We start from the raw sequence: 16,847 nt of genomic DNA, 5'->3' as shown, positions 1-16,847 counted from the left end.
ATGAGGTACACCAACACACTCGGTTATTCACACGCTGCTTTGGGAAGGAACGTTGTGGCAGTTAGTGCGACATATTATTTACGAAGGTTTCGCACTTTTCTCTTTCTAAACGCAGAAATTTCAAAAACAATTTGGAGCTAAATAACGTACCAACGCGGCGATCGCCTGCCAGACCTCTCGTCAGTCAGACTGAGGAGAGAAACTCGAGAGAGTTTGGATGATCATCGCTTTCCCAAATAGGGCTTTGCCCACTGAATAATGTGTTGAAAATCACTGCTTTACCTTTTCCTAACAAATCTTCTCAACGGCCTTTCCCCACTACCAGCGTCATACTATTTGATCGATCTCGCCGCGTCTAGTCTCTCTGGCTGTCTTCCCTTGTGCTGAATGATGTGTTCGGTGCTACCCGCACAGCGCTGAAAGATGCCAGGTTGCACTCTATCGCTATGCGCCGACAGTGACTGTTCCACCCGTCACTTTAGGCCCCAGGTAGCTTAGCGTTCCTCTGAGATCAAGACGCCTCTGTGATACGGTCTCGACATGCTGACCTAAGCTCAGATTTATGCCAGCTTAACGGTTTGGAGGGCACGCTACCTTCCTCGGCGTCTGCCGGGGAACAAATGAGCTGTGATCATGTCAACCATCGCTCTCACACATTTGATGGGTATGGCGAATAAATATACAGAGTGTTTGACCTAAAAGTTTCCATTATTTTTAAAAATTGTTTTTTTTAATTAGAAGACCGCTTTTTTCGCCACAGCATTGTCAGCAGTATAGCACATCAGAATACACCTAATACATGCGAACTAGCAAGCTGGCTAATTGATATTGACTAGTTATTTTTTTATCTGTTAGTGCTACGCTCCTCAATTATTGAGTGGCGTGTAGGTCATCCTAAGAAATGCCCATATCAGTTTTTTAGAATTCCGAAAACGCAGTTACCCTCGGCTCTGTGGGGCAACAAATTTTGGCTATTCGATGAGTTGCGTGCACTGGAGAGGTTGCTTTGCCTGCAAGCTCTCGAGACCGCATGTATTTTGGCGCAATGCAGCGAAAATTTGTTGCGTCGCAGCGCCGAAGGTAACCGCGTTTTGAAATTCTAAACACCTATTTGAATATTACTTACGGTAGGCTACACACTTCTCAATAACTAAGGAACCTAACGGTAATAGTTAAAAAGTTAACTACTCAATATAAGTTAACCAGCCTTCTAGTTACCCGCCTTAGTTGTATTCTGATGTACTACTCCGCTGACAATGTTTTGTCGAAAAAAGCGCTCTTCTAATTCAAAAAGCCTATTTTAAAAATTATGGAAAATCTTAAGAGAAACACCCTGTATATCAACAAAAGCGCCGGTGTACATCTGATGAACGACAACTAAGTGAAAAGTAAGTTAGAAAAGGGCTTTCAGAAATGTCGCAGTCTTTGGTATCGTTATTAGGCCGTCTTTACTCAATTCAGTCATGGTGCAGCAGTGTTCCACAAAATATTCAGTTTCGGGCTGTGGCTACATAATAAAGGTGTTGTGTAACAATTTTCACATATTACTCCTTTAAATTATGACTATATTATAATGGCCAAAGAAGAGTCGCCCGTCTCAAGAACGGAGCGATGCCCTCTTTTTTAGCATTGCAGAGGGAAGCTGGGTAGGCTCTTCGAACATCTTAAGGCATACCCTGCTCTTCTTCAGATAGGTGTCACCCTCGTAGACATCCCGGCTGAGACCGAAGTCGGAAATCTTGATCACGTTGCCTTCGGCCAAAAGGATATTGCGTGCGGCCAGGTCTCTATGTACGAGCTGTGAAAAAAAAAGTGGAGTAACTGTTGGAACAATCCTCGTGCGGTAACTCTGGCAACAGGTATGTACACGCACAACCACATTTAAGGCGATAGGACTCAGGTTTGTTGTCCTAAAAAACATACGAGGATGTCTTGCAGAAGCCACGGCGTTTGAAAGGAGTAATTCAGTGGCACTGCATAAAGGTATATTTCACAATTTTTTTTCCTGGTTGCACAAAATTAGCACAAAGAAGTCGAACTAGATATAGTGCATAATTTCTATGGTTTCTATGGTTTACCAACGTGGAGCGAAATTTCATCTAGCACTAGATGACTGGAACTTGAGGTACCTGGCTGTAATAGCTTGTTGATTATAAAATTTTAGCGACAAGAACACACTTTTGCTTGTTCACACCAAGATTTAGGTCAAGAAACAGCATTTGCTTTTTGTTGCCTACAAACGCACACTTAACAAATACGGAACCGCTGAGGAATAGCACAATACCAGACCACATTGTATAAATATAATTGCATGGTTATAGAAGTGGCTACATGCCTCGTTCAAACTAGTCTAGTATCAGCAGAGGCGGATTTATGAGCACCTCTTGGAGGAGGCACTTGTGTTGGGATGGGGAAAGTTCTGTTCCTGAAATGCATTTATTCAACTTTCGCCGTCGAAAGAAGACAAGTGATAAGGGGCAATGCCGCTTTCCCATAAAAAAATTCAGCAGCCCTCGCCATTCCTTTCCCTTTTTCCTATTCTAATTCACATATTTTTGTTTTTTGTATGTATAGTTTCACTACTATTCAACAAAAAAATGTCTGTCCTGAATCATTTTCTTCGATATTAATGCACCGATCCATGACTAGCCTTTGGCTAAGGATACTGACAATGACGCCTTGAACTGTTCCAAAAGATAAAGAACATAATAAAGAACGTCAACTTGAACCTTTTCAATCCACCCTTGAGCATGAGGTTGTATTTCATCAGCCTTGAAAATTCTTGAAAATTTTTGACATTTTAGGCGTTCTTACTATGCACTGTAACAAGCGCAACAAAAGGTGCGCTATGAACGACATAAAGAGCGTGTGATAGAGGCTTTATTTGCGGAATCGACAAATGACCGCAATGGGGAGTGCTGTTACTTAGTGAAGTTTCTTTATATATATATATATATATATATATATATATATATATATATATATATATATATATATATATATATATATATATATATATAGAGAGAGAGAGAGAGAGAGAGAGAGAGAGAGAGAGGGGGGGGGAGGCGGGGGGGAGGGGAAAGAGATTTTATTTCGATTTAAGTGTGTCAGAGAATGACATCACACGATTTTATATTAACACGAGCGAGAATTAAAATCTACTACTTCGGTTCTCAAGACCACAGCTTTTGCAAAAAAAAAGTGAGCAAGCAAAACATGAAAATAAGGCATTCTTTTTAATCGATGAAACAAGCTAAGGGAACCTCGTTGACACTACTGCCCCTATTTATCGAAGACATCATGAGGGAAGACAACAAGGAAAGAGAATGGAAAGACATGAGAAGGCACGAAATTTAGGCACAGTCTCAATATCAGAATATTTCGCGACTACTAAATTTCGCGAAACAAAGGTTATCGATAGGACCCAGTAAATGTTTGTCGGTGGTGTTGGTCCGGTGATTTCCAGAAACTGGATGCACCGCTTGAAGGCTTCTCTATGATATGACTTGCAGGCGAAGCGATTTAGTGAGAAACGAACTTTTATACAGGCTATTTACAGATGGGTACAAACAAAAGTCAGTATACGGCCACAACTATCGGCGGCCGGCCTAGCCGACCGCCTGCACAGAGGCGAGGGACACCGCGTCCCAACCGTCAAACTGGCGCACCTTGCACCAGCTCTAAACGGTCACTCCCCCCGCACTCGGCCAGACCGAGCGCCTCCCCGCTAGGAGTCTCTCGAGACCAAAACACACCCGGGCGCGGCTCCCTTCGCGGGTACACCCCGAAGATGCCCGCGCCCCTTTCCACACGTAAAAATAAACTGCTAACTGCCGCTCATCAGTTTTGACGAATAGGAAAGCTCAGAACTGATGTCAGCGTTTTCCCTTACCCCCGAGTTACTCCCTAGGTGGTCTCGCAAACCTTCGCAAAGGGGACAAGGGTCCAAGGTCGAGGCCGGCAGATAGCCCCGCCGTCCGGAGCGGCGAAGGAAACCGCAAGGACGAATGGGGAGACTAACCAAAAAGGCATGAGTCCCCTTCTAACGGCGTGCACCAGAGCAAAACAAAATAAAACAAAACCGGACGCGCAGCCTAGGTCACTGCCCTGTAGCGGAATATTCGCAACACATGTACAAAAAGATGCGACAGCGCGCCGAACCCTACAGACCCTTACCACTCTTTTTTCGCAAATTATTCGGGGGGATTTTTCGCGAGGTCTATGTGATTCGCGAAAGTGTAAACATTCTTTCCAAAAGCCTGTCAGCGTCGTGGAAGGCATAACTGGCGTCAGAAAATCCATGACGGAATTTTCGTAAGCTGCTTGTACGCCACAGCGTTCATGACTGGCTCGCGCCCGTCTCCTCGCCATGACAAGAGAACCATGACAGCGCAAGGATAATTGCTACTAGCTAGTATAGTCGTTACATTTGACGCCATTACTTGATGGCGCCATCTGTGTCCTCTATAACTCTACGAAATTCCAGCGATGTAGTGCATTGCAGAGAGAACGAGTGCATTCGTTGCATCTTTTGGCTTTAGCCTGTTCACACGATACCAGCATCTCAATAAAGTGATTGGTTAAACACGTACACAGAAATGAAAAAAAATAAAGGAAAGGTCTGCCGATGCTACGATTGTGATAGCGAGCTGAATGGCTAAGGGGTTGGGCAAACCTTCATGTCGGCCAGGTAGGCCATGCCTTTTGCGATCTGCCAAGCGTAGCACAGCAGATCGCTGTAGCTGGGCCCCTCCGGCTCGGTGCGGTCCTCGACGTCCTCTTGGGAGACCGTTGTAGCCGGTCCTTGGGCCATGTACGTCGGGTTGCATACAACCGTCACGTCGGCGGCCATGTGGCGACTGCGGCGCAGCACGTTCAGCAGCGAGCCCAGCTCCGCGTACTCCACGATCACGTACAAGGGGCCCCCTGCACACGTACCAAGCACAGCGCGTGAGGGCCCAGAGGCTTTGGAGAAGCACGCTTTTTGAAGAAACAAACAGAGTCGGTTGGCCGGCTTGGAGCAAGTCCGGAGAATAATTGCATGAATCACTATATTATCTAGCATCAGCATCTCTCTATCGGCGAGAATGTTTCCCCCTTAGTAAGGACATTATTACGCCTCTTCTCTGCCTGTGCGGGTTAGCTGTCGCAGAATTTCCTGCTCAAGCAATTGTTGATTTGTTCGCGTCTTCGTTGCTCCCACCTGCATTGTTGAATTTGTATATGCCCAGCGTTTTCTCGTTTGCCTTCAAGCTAACGCTGTGTTTTTGTGGTGAACTCTTTTCTGCAAAATGTCTGCATGTGCTGAATTTGCGAAGAGAAGTGGTGAAATTGCAATCAGGGTCCACAGTGAATCGACCCATTAGCTGGCTGACCGTAAGATTTCGAAACCCATGTCCAAGTCGCGTACATCAGTCCTTGACCTTGTGGAGCTGATAAAATAGCGAGGCAGGCTTGAATTCAGCACAACGATACTAAATAACCTTGCTGAAAATTACTCATCAGATAATTAGCACATGGGAGTTTTTACCCAGACGCGTCAGCCCTGCTTGTTCTCAGAGTTGCCTGATAAGTTTCTTCGTCTCCCGTTTTTGAAATCAACACTTCTAGGATTGAAAAAATAAAAAATGAGTTCTATATGTTCAATGGTTCTGACATGTTAGTCTTGCACATGATTCGGTGTGCACCAACAGATAACGTACATGTGCTTTTTATTGGTGCTGGGCCACCAAGTAATCAATGAGAACACACTGAGGCAGCGAGAAAAAATCTTGGGGTATTTAGGACGAACAAAAATGGAGCGCTACCTAGGCAATAAACATTAGCCCCAGCGCGCTCGTCAAAAAAAGGCCGCCACCGTCTGGAAGACGTTGAAGTAACAAGCATTAGCTCTTTGGTTTACTGGGCGAAGAAATCGAAAAATAACGCGCCCGTTGTTCAGTCACACCCCCTGAAGATACGTCCGAAACGGAACTTGCTTCGTTTTGGAGGTCAAAGAACGCCTAGAATTCGGTTCGCGGCGCGATATGGTAACACTTCGATTAGTAATACCATGTATACAATGTTTACCTATTATTTAATTGTGCTTTTATTTCTATACCGCAACCCATAGGGTTTTATTTGTCTACCAAATTCGGTGCACAACTAACCCGGATGGGTGCCCCTTGTTGTCGGAGTATATATAGCAGAACGAATGCATACACATATATAGCGGTCCCGCAACGGGACAGTTTTGCTCCCGTCGCAGGATATTTTTTTTCGGGTGAGGGGAGAAAGGATGGGAGAGCACAACCAATTTTAATGGCCGCCATCTGGAATTACAGGAACAAAACTATGCCGCCATTTCGTCCCCTGAAGTCATTCTCACATAGTTCAACCCCATGCACCATATGGCACCGAGACATCATAATTGGCACGCGCCAGGTGGGTGTTTCTACATTGCTATTGTAGATGGCGCTACAAGTCTCCATGCGAGATATGCTGTTTTCTAGTTGCTGCCACAGATGTCGGTATGGTCTCAGGGTGGTAGCAGACCCCACGAAATATCGAAAAGTGATGAGTAAGAGCTAACGCTCTTAAAAAAAAAGGAGGCGCAGCTGGTGCTCAACTGGTGCTGGTGCAAGGAAACACGTACCAACTACAAATGCGAAACATCCCACGTCCCACTCTTCATCCGGTGACTTGCACCTGCCACAGAGGAAACTAATTCGTTCAACGCGAAGAAACGTATAGGCTGAAAGAGAGCATAGAGAGCACTTCTTTTACACTAAATATTTTTTCGTGTTCCTCCGAACTGCGCCCGGGGTCATTTTTGTCCCACAGTTTCAGTTTTCATGGCCCGCATGGGACATATTTGGCCCATATATTTTAGCACCGCTGATTTACGTGCAGAGAATTTTGCTGAAAGCAATCCTGTGCCTTTCATAATTTACGGAAACAATTTCTACAGAATTTCTTATAACGTCTTGCAAGGGGTTAAGCTCGACACAAGTATAGAATTGCCCTACTGCCGTTATTACTACCTCGAAGATACATAATCGCAATCAGGTTATTAGCACCCAATTGTGTTCGCTCGATACGTTCTGTCGAGTGGAAATGGTGTGTGTACAGGCCTTTCACTAACTATGCTTAATGGTACCAACATAGACCCTGCTACGAAAACGTTTGAAGAACGTTATATAATCATTTCTTTTGGTAAAAAAGAATAAAATATCTAGTCCACCATACTCTCTACCCATTCTGATACATCACGGACACACTTCAAATATACGCTTTTAAGCTTCCACGAAACCAAAAACGCATGCTGAACTTTCGCTGAAACACATTTTATAGCACGATTCTCGAAATTTTACAGTACTCTAGAAGACGCAAGTAACAAGCTTGTGGAGACGACATTAAACACAGGATAAACGTGCTACACCCATGCAGTCACCTCCATCAAACCAACGTGCCCAGGCTTGTATACTCGCTATGAAGACTGTTCTATCTTGTATTATCGTTGAAGTGTTGATAAGAGCAGATTAAGAAAAGAATTTCAGCGCCATTCACACACTCTGTGGGTGGCATGAAGCAAGAGGTTTAACTGCAATGTTATGTTAGTTGAAGTGAGTCCTTAGTGCACGAACAACGGGAAATAAATTTAATTCAGTAATTTCAATCGATGTTTGACGTATACTTCTACATGCCTGGAACATTTTTTTTCTTTTTCACTAATGTTTCAAAGCTTCAAATGAATGTTTCATAAATATTGCGGAAACGTTCTGCTTAAAACAGTACTAATCAGTCTTTTATTGAACGTTCCATGAAAAATTTAGTTTCAAAAAAATAATTGCTAATTGAATAATTTGAAAGTCAATTGATTCGTAGGCAATTAATTGGTTTCTTGTTTATTCAAATTTAAACGAGACTCGGTTGACTTGCAAGAAATTGGCTGCCTGTTAACTCAGATCAGTACAGAACGTTCGAACGCCTTAACGTACAAGCTCAATAAATACTCTACAAGAACTCCAGAAGTAGTCAAATGAAGCTCAATGTGCATTTTTGTGAGGGACATGTAAAATTAATATACTATACATATAATTAAAAAGTGATTCTGATGCTAAAATGTTTGTTGAATTGCAGCAGAGCGAACACAATCTGCCTACTCAGCTGTCACTGCTTTAACGTACCAGTAAACAAATATGTAACGCAAAATATTAAAACAAACCATACAGAACAAACCCAACATAAAAAAATCCACCTTTCATTTTCTCATGCCATGCACCCGCCTAGCAAACATCGAAAAAGAAAAGCTGAGAGCATCGAAGCCGAATGGTTGGATGGAAAAGCTTAGAATCTGTGAATTAAGTTAAACCTGCCCGCGTAAGGAAAGTTCACAGACTGACGACCTCAGCTTTCGTGATTAGGGTACGGCCGTGGTGAGTGTGTGTGTTTTCTTAAAACTTCGACCATTTGTTGTTCGTTTGAAAATACTAACCCACCATAGCGCGCATATTCAGACTTTACCACCCGTCAGTCTCTGCAGGTCGCCATATATTGCACATAAGGAGACGATAAGAGTTCTCCCTTTTTGTCTGGAGTTCATCACGTGAATGCCATCGTAGATGTTTCGATTAAGAACACCAACGTCTGGGCTAGCTCCTTGCTAGCTCCCGAGGCTCAAAATAAGTCTCCTATTACGACAGGCAGATTGCCTGATTTTGCTTGGCTATAGTCAGAATGTTCGCTGCATGACGCTCTTGATATTTGAGGGGGTGTCCTTGTATTTTCGTGTCTGCATCCTGCATAGACGTTCGACTCGCAGTTATAGCACTGTCGAATGATGTCACGTAAAGGCGAGTGCCAGCAAAATATTACATGTCGGCCACAGGCCAGCCCAACGTACTGCCACCTGATGGTCTGTCGTGTAAAGCACACAAAATTATTTTCATCTACAAACCTCCCCGACCCTCTTCATTTCATAGAAACGCGCTATCCTTGCACGTTATTGGAAAGGCAACCTATAGTCAGAGGCGAAGACTAAGTTCGGCATAGCCCAACAGGCCCTGTCGCTCATAATGAAACCCTGTCACTTTTGCATAGTCTACTTGCTAATGCACCCAGAAAAAGATTAATTCTTAAAAAGTTCAGGAGCGTAAGAAACTGTCCGCGTAACTTAAACCTTATCAGAGCTCATTAGTCAGGCCCTACTACATTTCTGAGCAGATTACGCCTATTTATTCCAATGGTCGTGACCAAAACAACTCTGGAAATAAAGAAACCAGCCGGAGCAATGAAGTGGAACCATGCAATTTTAAGTCATTTTACTCGAATGTAATGGGCCCTAAGGTGAACTTGCCGTATGACTTCAAGCAGCAAAATAAGCTATCTAATGCATAATCGCACCGTTGGACTGCGCCACAAATCTCTGGTGACCCAAATGGAGCCCACGTTAGATGCATGTTCGTGTGGTATAATAGATTGCACGTAATTTTGTCACGTTTACTTCAGTATGAGGGCGAATCAGCGGTCGGTACCTATGGGTAAGCCAGAATGACCTGGTCGAATCAGACACACGTCTTTTATCGCAGTAAGAACCGTGTAAAACTCGCTCATGAATGTTTCCTAAAAAAAACGCCACTGATTGCGCCACTATAGGGCCCCGGTTGTACAAACGGATTCGTTGAAGGCACGTAGCTCATAAAAAAAGAAAAAAATATAGCACCTAAAGCCGCATAAAACGCAGTGAACTGGACTAGAGAGATCAGTTCCCGCACTGTCTATTCGCATCTATATTCGCATCGTCAGCGTTCCTTTGATATCAGCTCACGCAGAGAGACCGAACAGAGACATCTTACGAGGAAAAAAGCTAGCGCAGAGAAAAGAAACAACCCCAAGTTGTGGTCACGCGAAAGAATGTGTAACTATAATATGTCGCAACGTGGGCATGACTACGATATCGTGCTATCATTTACGAGCCGCTGGTATGCTGAGTGGCTACTCAGCGTCCCGCCTATTGATTTCTCCTCGTTCACTCTTTTCATTCATCGTCCGTAATCAAGTTTAACGACTTTTTTTCACTGCACTTCGTGGGCGAAACGCGCTCGCATTTGCCAAGCTGTAGCCGCACAATCTTCATTTCTTGAGCGAGCTAGCTGCGACACGACATCACTGCTTACATTGTAAACAGTTTCGCTCTTTTTGTGTCCTAGATTTGGCGAAACAACCCACTCTCGTCCGTGCAAACTGAGCATCGCATATTTTAAAAGGATCGTAATGACAGAGAGTGGGAGCGGCGGGATCTAACTTAGGAATCCACTAGCGCAGTCCGAAATAGGGGATCTCCAAAGCTCTGGTGCCACCAGCTTCGGACACCAGTTTCTCAGTACCCTCTGTGATAAAACAAAGTGCTGCGCAAGCGCCACTCCTAACAACTCATGCGAGAAGCAAGCGAGAAAACACCATGCAGTGGGAAGGGCGGTTTGCTTCACATTTCACTGCTCTCGGTCGAGCAGCGAATCCCACGCAAACGTAACTAGGCGCCGGTAATCAGGCAGCTTAATGACTGCGTGCGGTAGCAAGCCGAACGGCAAATATCATTTAAACGAGAAAAATACTCTTTCAGTCATCCGAAGTAATCCGAAGTAATCCTCGTAAATATACGCATCTCGCTCGATTTTTTTTGCCTACATTTTCTCTCCGTAGGCGCTCCCAGGGTCCCCTGCTCATTGTTTTTTTTTTCAAGCTATCATACGTGGAGAGCTTTAACGCAACCATTTTCCCCTCATCCTGGGCGCTGCTTTTCGCCACTACACACGCAGCTTCGTACACCTGCGAAAGTTAAAGAAAGGTCAAAACGCAAATATAAAACTCATTGGAGACAAATGTGACAGAAAATGCCAAGACTATTCAATATAGTAGCAAGTGCTGTCCAAGTCAGCAACAAGAAAGATGAGCTCAGTCAGTGCTCATTTAGGAGAACCCGCATTTACCGCCCGCACTTCCAGTTAATGCACTAATTACTAACACCAATAAATGAAAGAGGATGTGCGCACTACCCAGCTGATTGTACTATTGGGAACAAAAGTTTTCGAGACGCGAGTTCTAGGAAAAACATTTATTGTAGCTCCACCTGTCGCTACCCAGTCGCCTTTTATTGTATGAAGGCATTAAAGGCCTAAATGCTCCTTTCTTTCTTCACAATATCAGGTGGGTGTGTAGCGAGGTGTGGCTGCAATAAACGTTTTTTCCTAGAACTCCCGTCCCGGAAACTTTTGTCCCCAGTAGTACACGCCTTTAGGTATTCTATACTTTAGCCAGCAGGCACAGTTTAACAAAGCTAAAAGATAAAAGCTCAAAGCAATTAAATCCACAGATAAACGACGACAACAAACAATGAGAATAAATTCTCCTGCAGTGAAATGTACAAATAAGAGCTAATGCTTTCACCGCAGTATCAGTACTCAGTGTGTGTACTGGTTGCACTTGTAGTGGCCGCGGAGTCGAGGAGAGTCGCGAATTTCCGCAAGGCGAGGAACTGTGCTTAGAGTTATTGATCACTTCTCGTTTCGCCTTCCAGCCAGCATTGTGTGGGTGCATGTGTACGGTATGCAGCCCTGGTGACGGTGGTTAATCGTCGGTCTTTTCTGACGAAAGAAGTGTGAGTCGGGCCTCACGGCCTCAACTTACGCTGTAATGGAACCAGTTACTGTTTACGTCGAGCACGCGATGCCCCAGGGATCTTCACATTCTTCGTCCCTGTGCCGCAGTTCTACTTACTGACCGCAGGGGATTTCAACACGCTGACGGAAGCGCTAGATGCCGGGCTAAAAGCAGACGACCAGGCCGTTGCAGAAAGTCGAGCGAATCAGTATCCGCTCATGATGAGAAAACAGCGCAAAAACAGAACGAAAGGCTGAACGAACGACTCATACAAGCGCTAACTCTCACCTGGGGATAATTCCTGAAACACGCAATTTATTCCAGTCACTTTGAAGAAACATAAAACAATCAGCCTCTCTACAGAAGCCCAACTCAAAGGGAGAAAATAATTGCAAGCAGCACCTGCCACTCATCGCTACGGAAGAAAGAAATTAGTAAAAAGAAAACTTTATCTTACAATTATTTTCTCCCTTTGACTAGGCCTTAAAAGGGGAGGCTGCTTGTTCTATGTTTTTTTTTCAAAGTGAGTGGTATAAATTGCGTGTTTTAGCAATAAACCCCAGTTGAGAGTTAGCGCTTGTCTGAGTCATTCTTTCAGTCCTTCGTGTTGCTTTTGCGCTATTTTTTTCATCATGACCAGGTCATTACTGGCCGTGCATTTCGATGCAGCTGTGCAGTGACTCCGTAACTCCATTAGTTCGTTATTCCGCGAAATTCACGTCCTGAGATTGCTGCTAAAAGAATGCATTTGAACTGCTCACATTTTATCTCATAACGCATACGGCAGTCCGTCCACACACGTATCTAGAGCTCTCGAAAGGCGCACCGGAGGGTACACTTTTGTCATTTATGAATGGCCTAAGGCTCAAAAACGATGCTTTGTCATGCATGCGCTTTGTCGTAAATCGTGTCTAACTTGTTATGGCTTTTAAAGCTGTATCAGAAGCGCCAGATTGCAGTCATTGTCATAAATTCACAAAGCAAAGCTCCGCTCCAGCGCTCTTGACAAGTGTGTGGACGAGTATGCGATCAAACTGCTTGCGAATTGCCTTGACGCTATGTGGCCTTCTTTTTAAATGTGTGTCTGAGATGTTTTTCACCTTTTTGAGTTGAACTTGAAAACTGCGGCCGCTACGCTGGCGGAACAAACAAATTGTGTTTGAGTGAATCGCAATACCATCTGGGCATTCACTACTCCTTCGGCTATGAAGGTAGCTATGCCCCTTCATCAATTCAACCATGTTTCCGGTGGCAGAGTGCTCCCTCCCACATCACTCGTTGTTTTCAAACAGCTGAAAAGTCGGGCATAACCACGGGCTGCATTTGCAACGGGACAATGTGCGAGCAGGGGACATCATAGAACTGGATTTCCTTGCATGTCTAATCCAATCCTAATCTAATCTAATCCAATCCACTCTCGAGAGAAGGCGTTAAGTCAGTTATAGCAGTTGTTTTATGCATGAATACGCAGACAAAAGACAATGTTTTGAAGCATTGCATCAGTAAAGAAGGCTCTAATTCAATCATCTGCGCTGCAAATGACACCAAAATAAGTTTCAGAAGCCAGATAATACCAAATAGTTAGAAATGTAAAAGAAAATCTTTCAGTTCTGAGAACTCAGTGAACGAGGCTAACCGCTTTCATGCGCCATCATTCACCGTGCCATCAGAGCAGCATATTTAAGAACAGATTCGAAGCAATAAAAAATCAAACACAAAACTAGCAAAACACAGGGCCATAGGCGTACAAGTATAGCACTTCCTCGGACACGGGTAGTGGCTTGAAAATGAATAAAGGGGGGGCGGGGACGTTTCCGATTATGTATTAGTATACAACAAAAATATTCATCCCACGAGCACGGTGCAAATCATTAACTTGTAAAAACACTGAGCAAACGAAAAAATGTGCTCCACCTCAGTACTTATTGCAATGTAGTGGGAGCTACAAAGCGAGGTGGAGGCTTCGAGGCACTTCAAGCTGTCTAGCGAGCACGTGAGAACTGCATGCTCCACAAGTTCCCCCGACAGCGCTAACGGTAATGCGATGCAGCATAGATTATGTGGTTTTGGGGCGCACCGTTGTTTCGCGGCAATTACGCTTCTTTTACATAGCGTGTGAGGATACAGCGCTTTTTCCAGCAAAACTGGAACACTGTCGAGGGGTATAGCCCCCATTCACTGGAGCCAGTGCGCTGACTTTTTAGCAGGAATATACCGCAGAGTTAGAGGTGAGCTGCCGCTGCGCAGTTCTGAATGTGAGCCTGCACTTTTGAAGATGCCACCACCTTTGGGTCAATCTTGCGCCCGGTACAGCGTGCCGCATAGGTACTTTAAGGGAAGGATCTTTGCACATTGTACGCTTTCTATGACCAGACTTATATTACTCGTCTTGAACAGGAGCTGTATAACTTAGAATGACCGGCAGTGGAACGAGAAAAATGAAACAGTGAAAGAAGGCGCGAATTGCGTAAAAACTTTTCAGCCTTACCTTTCGTAGTGCAGCCTCCAAGTAGACGTATGACGTTTGGATGATTCACTTCCTTGAGCATGCAGAATTCTGAGAGTAAATCTTGTTCCTCAGCTGGTGTCCAGTTACCTAAAAATAGCAGTAGGAATAAAGCGGGAATGAAGTCTTCTTTATCTTAAAAGGTTATTTTTCCCCTTGAAGAGAAAGTCAAGCTAAGAACTCATTGCCATTTTTCGTGCAACGTTAAGGGTAACATCACCAGACAAGACGAAATATTTACGACACGATAATGAAGCCATAATGCTTCAGTTACCCTCAGAACAACGTCCGCGTTTTATTTTTAAAATATCAGTTGCTAGCGTAGCTGTTCAATAAATGCTAACTTTTTATTTGGTATTTACCTTTATTTTTATTATCGCTGTAATACGGCGCACTTCTACAGCGATATTTCTGCTGACTGCTGTGACCTATGTGAAGATTTATTACCTTACCTTCTGTTACATTATACCGAAGAGGAAATAAATTTATATTTACTGATATGTATTACCTGATATATTCATCGCTTATGTCTACCATTGGCGACTTTTCCGCGTTCCGCGCTTGTGTTGAAATTTAAAAACAAAGGTGCTAAAGCATACATAAGGTGAACTGTTACCTTTATTTATACAGGCCAAGCCATTGCACGTCTCGAAAATTCACAGAAGAATAATTATTGCAACATTCGAAGTGATCACAGCTTCAGCGACAAACTAGTGGATTCGTAGTACCTGCGTCAGGTCGTATGCCATCGCGTGCATTTTTTAAAGTGATCTGACAACATGGACGTGTGAGTATTAAAGGTGGTTCAATCACTGTGTAGTGGCAAATACAACGCAACCTCAGCAACAACTTTCGCGTGAGACTGTTCGACGTTGATTCAGTTACTGTTGTCCTTCCCGAAGGCGCCGACAAGTTCCCCAGCATGGAGCACGCTAAGCACTTCTAAATGAAAGCGCGATAACAGAGGTGTGCTTAATTTGATTTCTGTTCGTGAGTCGCACCTTTGAGCATCTTGACCGCCACCGTAGTTAAGCCTCGAACCCCGGCGATGTCACGTGCTGTGGCGCGGACAACGCGGCCGAATTCTCCTTCTCCCAGGCACTGCTCGAGAGCGAGGTTCTCTCGGGGAAACTCCCACTGGTCGTGCACAACCTGCGATGGCGGCCGTTTCGGCCATCAGCCATTTTGCGACGAAAGATAATCATCATAGCTTAGAACACGCCACATTCCAAAGTAAGTCGCGCTCAGTATGACTTGCAACGTTGTGGCGGCTGCCTTCTCCTGACTTGCGTTTGTTCGAAAATGAATACGTTGTGCTCCACGGCACCAGGCAGGCGGGCACGCTGCTGGGCAGCTATATACAGAACTTAGCAGCAGCGCCCGACTCGCATTGCTTTTTGACTTGAGCTCGTACCACCTTATGCGTGTTGCAAGACATACTGAGCGCGTCCCCTTTGAGCCCTTTTGCCCATTCATTTGGCTTCTGCTGCCAGAACGCATTACCAGCGAACTTATGAGGCTCCTGTTTTCATTTATACCTAAAAAATGTTGGAACAAATAGAAATAGGTAGCAGGTGAGGGGACGGGGGTCGAGAGGCTACTCCTTTTTTTCTGCATTACTTGAATCGACACTAAAATATTGAGGGATAAGAAAACATGTCTAACATACTTAGGCAAAACATTTTAATATTAGAGACTTGTAAGGTACTGTTATGGAAATATTGAAGATAATGGTTAATTCTTCGGAAGTGCAGCAAAATCGTTCTTTTAAACGTTTCCATCGCTCGCATAGAGCAGTTAAGGCTGCCATAGAAAACCAATGGGAAACGCTTTTGACAATAGAAAAAACGTTATTTCCGACCCTGTCGAAGGAAGATCTGCGGATATATTGATTATTGTAGTGAAATCTTACAAGGTATAAAAAAATTGCCTTCATAAATTATTTCCCGTTCAAAAATTTTTTTTTCCAGAATTGTTGGGTATGTCTGCGCTAACCCTGGATATGTTGAGTCGACAAAAGTTTAGGAAGTAAAAGCATTCGTCACAACAGGCTCATTAACAGTTCGTATGCTTCAATCAGTGCATGCTTCAAGCAGTGAATAATCTCCCAGGGCAACTGGCCTGCCATTCTCTCTCTCTCTCTTGGTAACTGTTATGATAACTTGCATCTGGGAAGGTCATAGACACACTCACTGAAAGATCTTCCACTTGAGAGAGAGAGAGAGAGAGAGAGAGCTGTACTAAGGCGACACTCACGCACTGGAAAGCTTTCCGGCGTCTCCTAGGATAAACCTTGCTGTTTTTACGACTGATTCGGAAAACAGATGCGCAACCAGCGTTTCCTATGAGTCGGACTCATAACAATGTCACTAGGCAACAATAAACCAAGAGAACATCAGCTAAGGTATACTCACGTAAACCAGCTAAGACACATTGAGGTAAATCTGTGAATTAATGTTATTTCTCTTTTTTTAATCAACTGTGAGCCGTGAAAACGCATGCGGCCACCTCCAAAGCCGTGTTCAGGCTATATGGCTAGGGCTAGTACAACATGCCTTGGAAATCATCGGACACACGCGATAGCAGGCGCAGGGACGATAGGTTAGGTTTCAGCTCACACGTAGGTGTCTGAAAAGTAAACTGATTGTATTGCGTGATCGCACCTGCGTTTGTACTCTCTTATACACAAAGTTCACCCGTA

At 44.2% G+C, this 16,847-nt stretch overlaps 1 protein-coding gene across 1 annotated transcript in view; it reads right to left on the bottom strand.

Moving 5' to 3' along the window:
• The window catches only part of LOC144114545 (uncharacterized), a 187,461-nt gene that overhangs the window by 18,454 nt on the left and 152,160 nt on the right, over positions 1-16,847 (bottom strand). Inside the window, exons 13-16 of the mRNA XM_077648348.1 lie at positions 15,148-15,298; positions 14,129-14,236; positions 4,676-4,926; positions 1,676-1,798 (exon numbers count right to left, since the gene is read on the bottom strand). Coding sequence (XP_077504474.1) covers positions 1,676-1,798; positions 4,676-4,926; positions 14,129-14,236; positions 15,148-15,298 — 633 coding nt within the window. The remainder of the gene's footprint in view (positions 1-1,675; positions 1,799-4,675; positions 4,927-14,128; positions 14,237-15,147; positions 15,299-16,847) is intronic.

The sequence above is a fragment of the Amblyomma americanum genome, chromosome 1 (assembly GCF_052857255.1).
Source record: "Amblyomma americanum isolate KBUSLIRL-KWMA chromosome 1, ASM5285725v1, whole genome shotgun sequence".
NCBI lineage: Eukaryota > Metazoa > Arthropoda > Arachnida > Ixodida > Ixodidae > Amblyomma > Amblyomma americanum.
The sequence above is the reverse complement of the archived record's forward strand: the minus strand, read 5'-3'. Positions and strand labels throughout refer to the sequence as shown.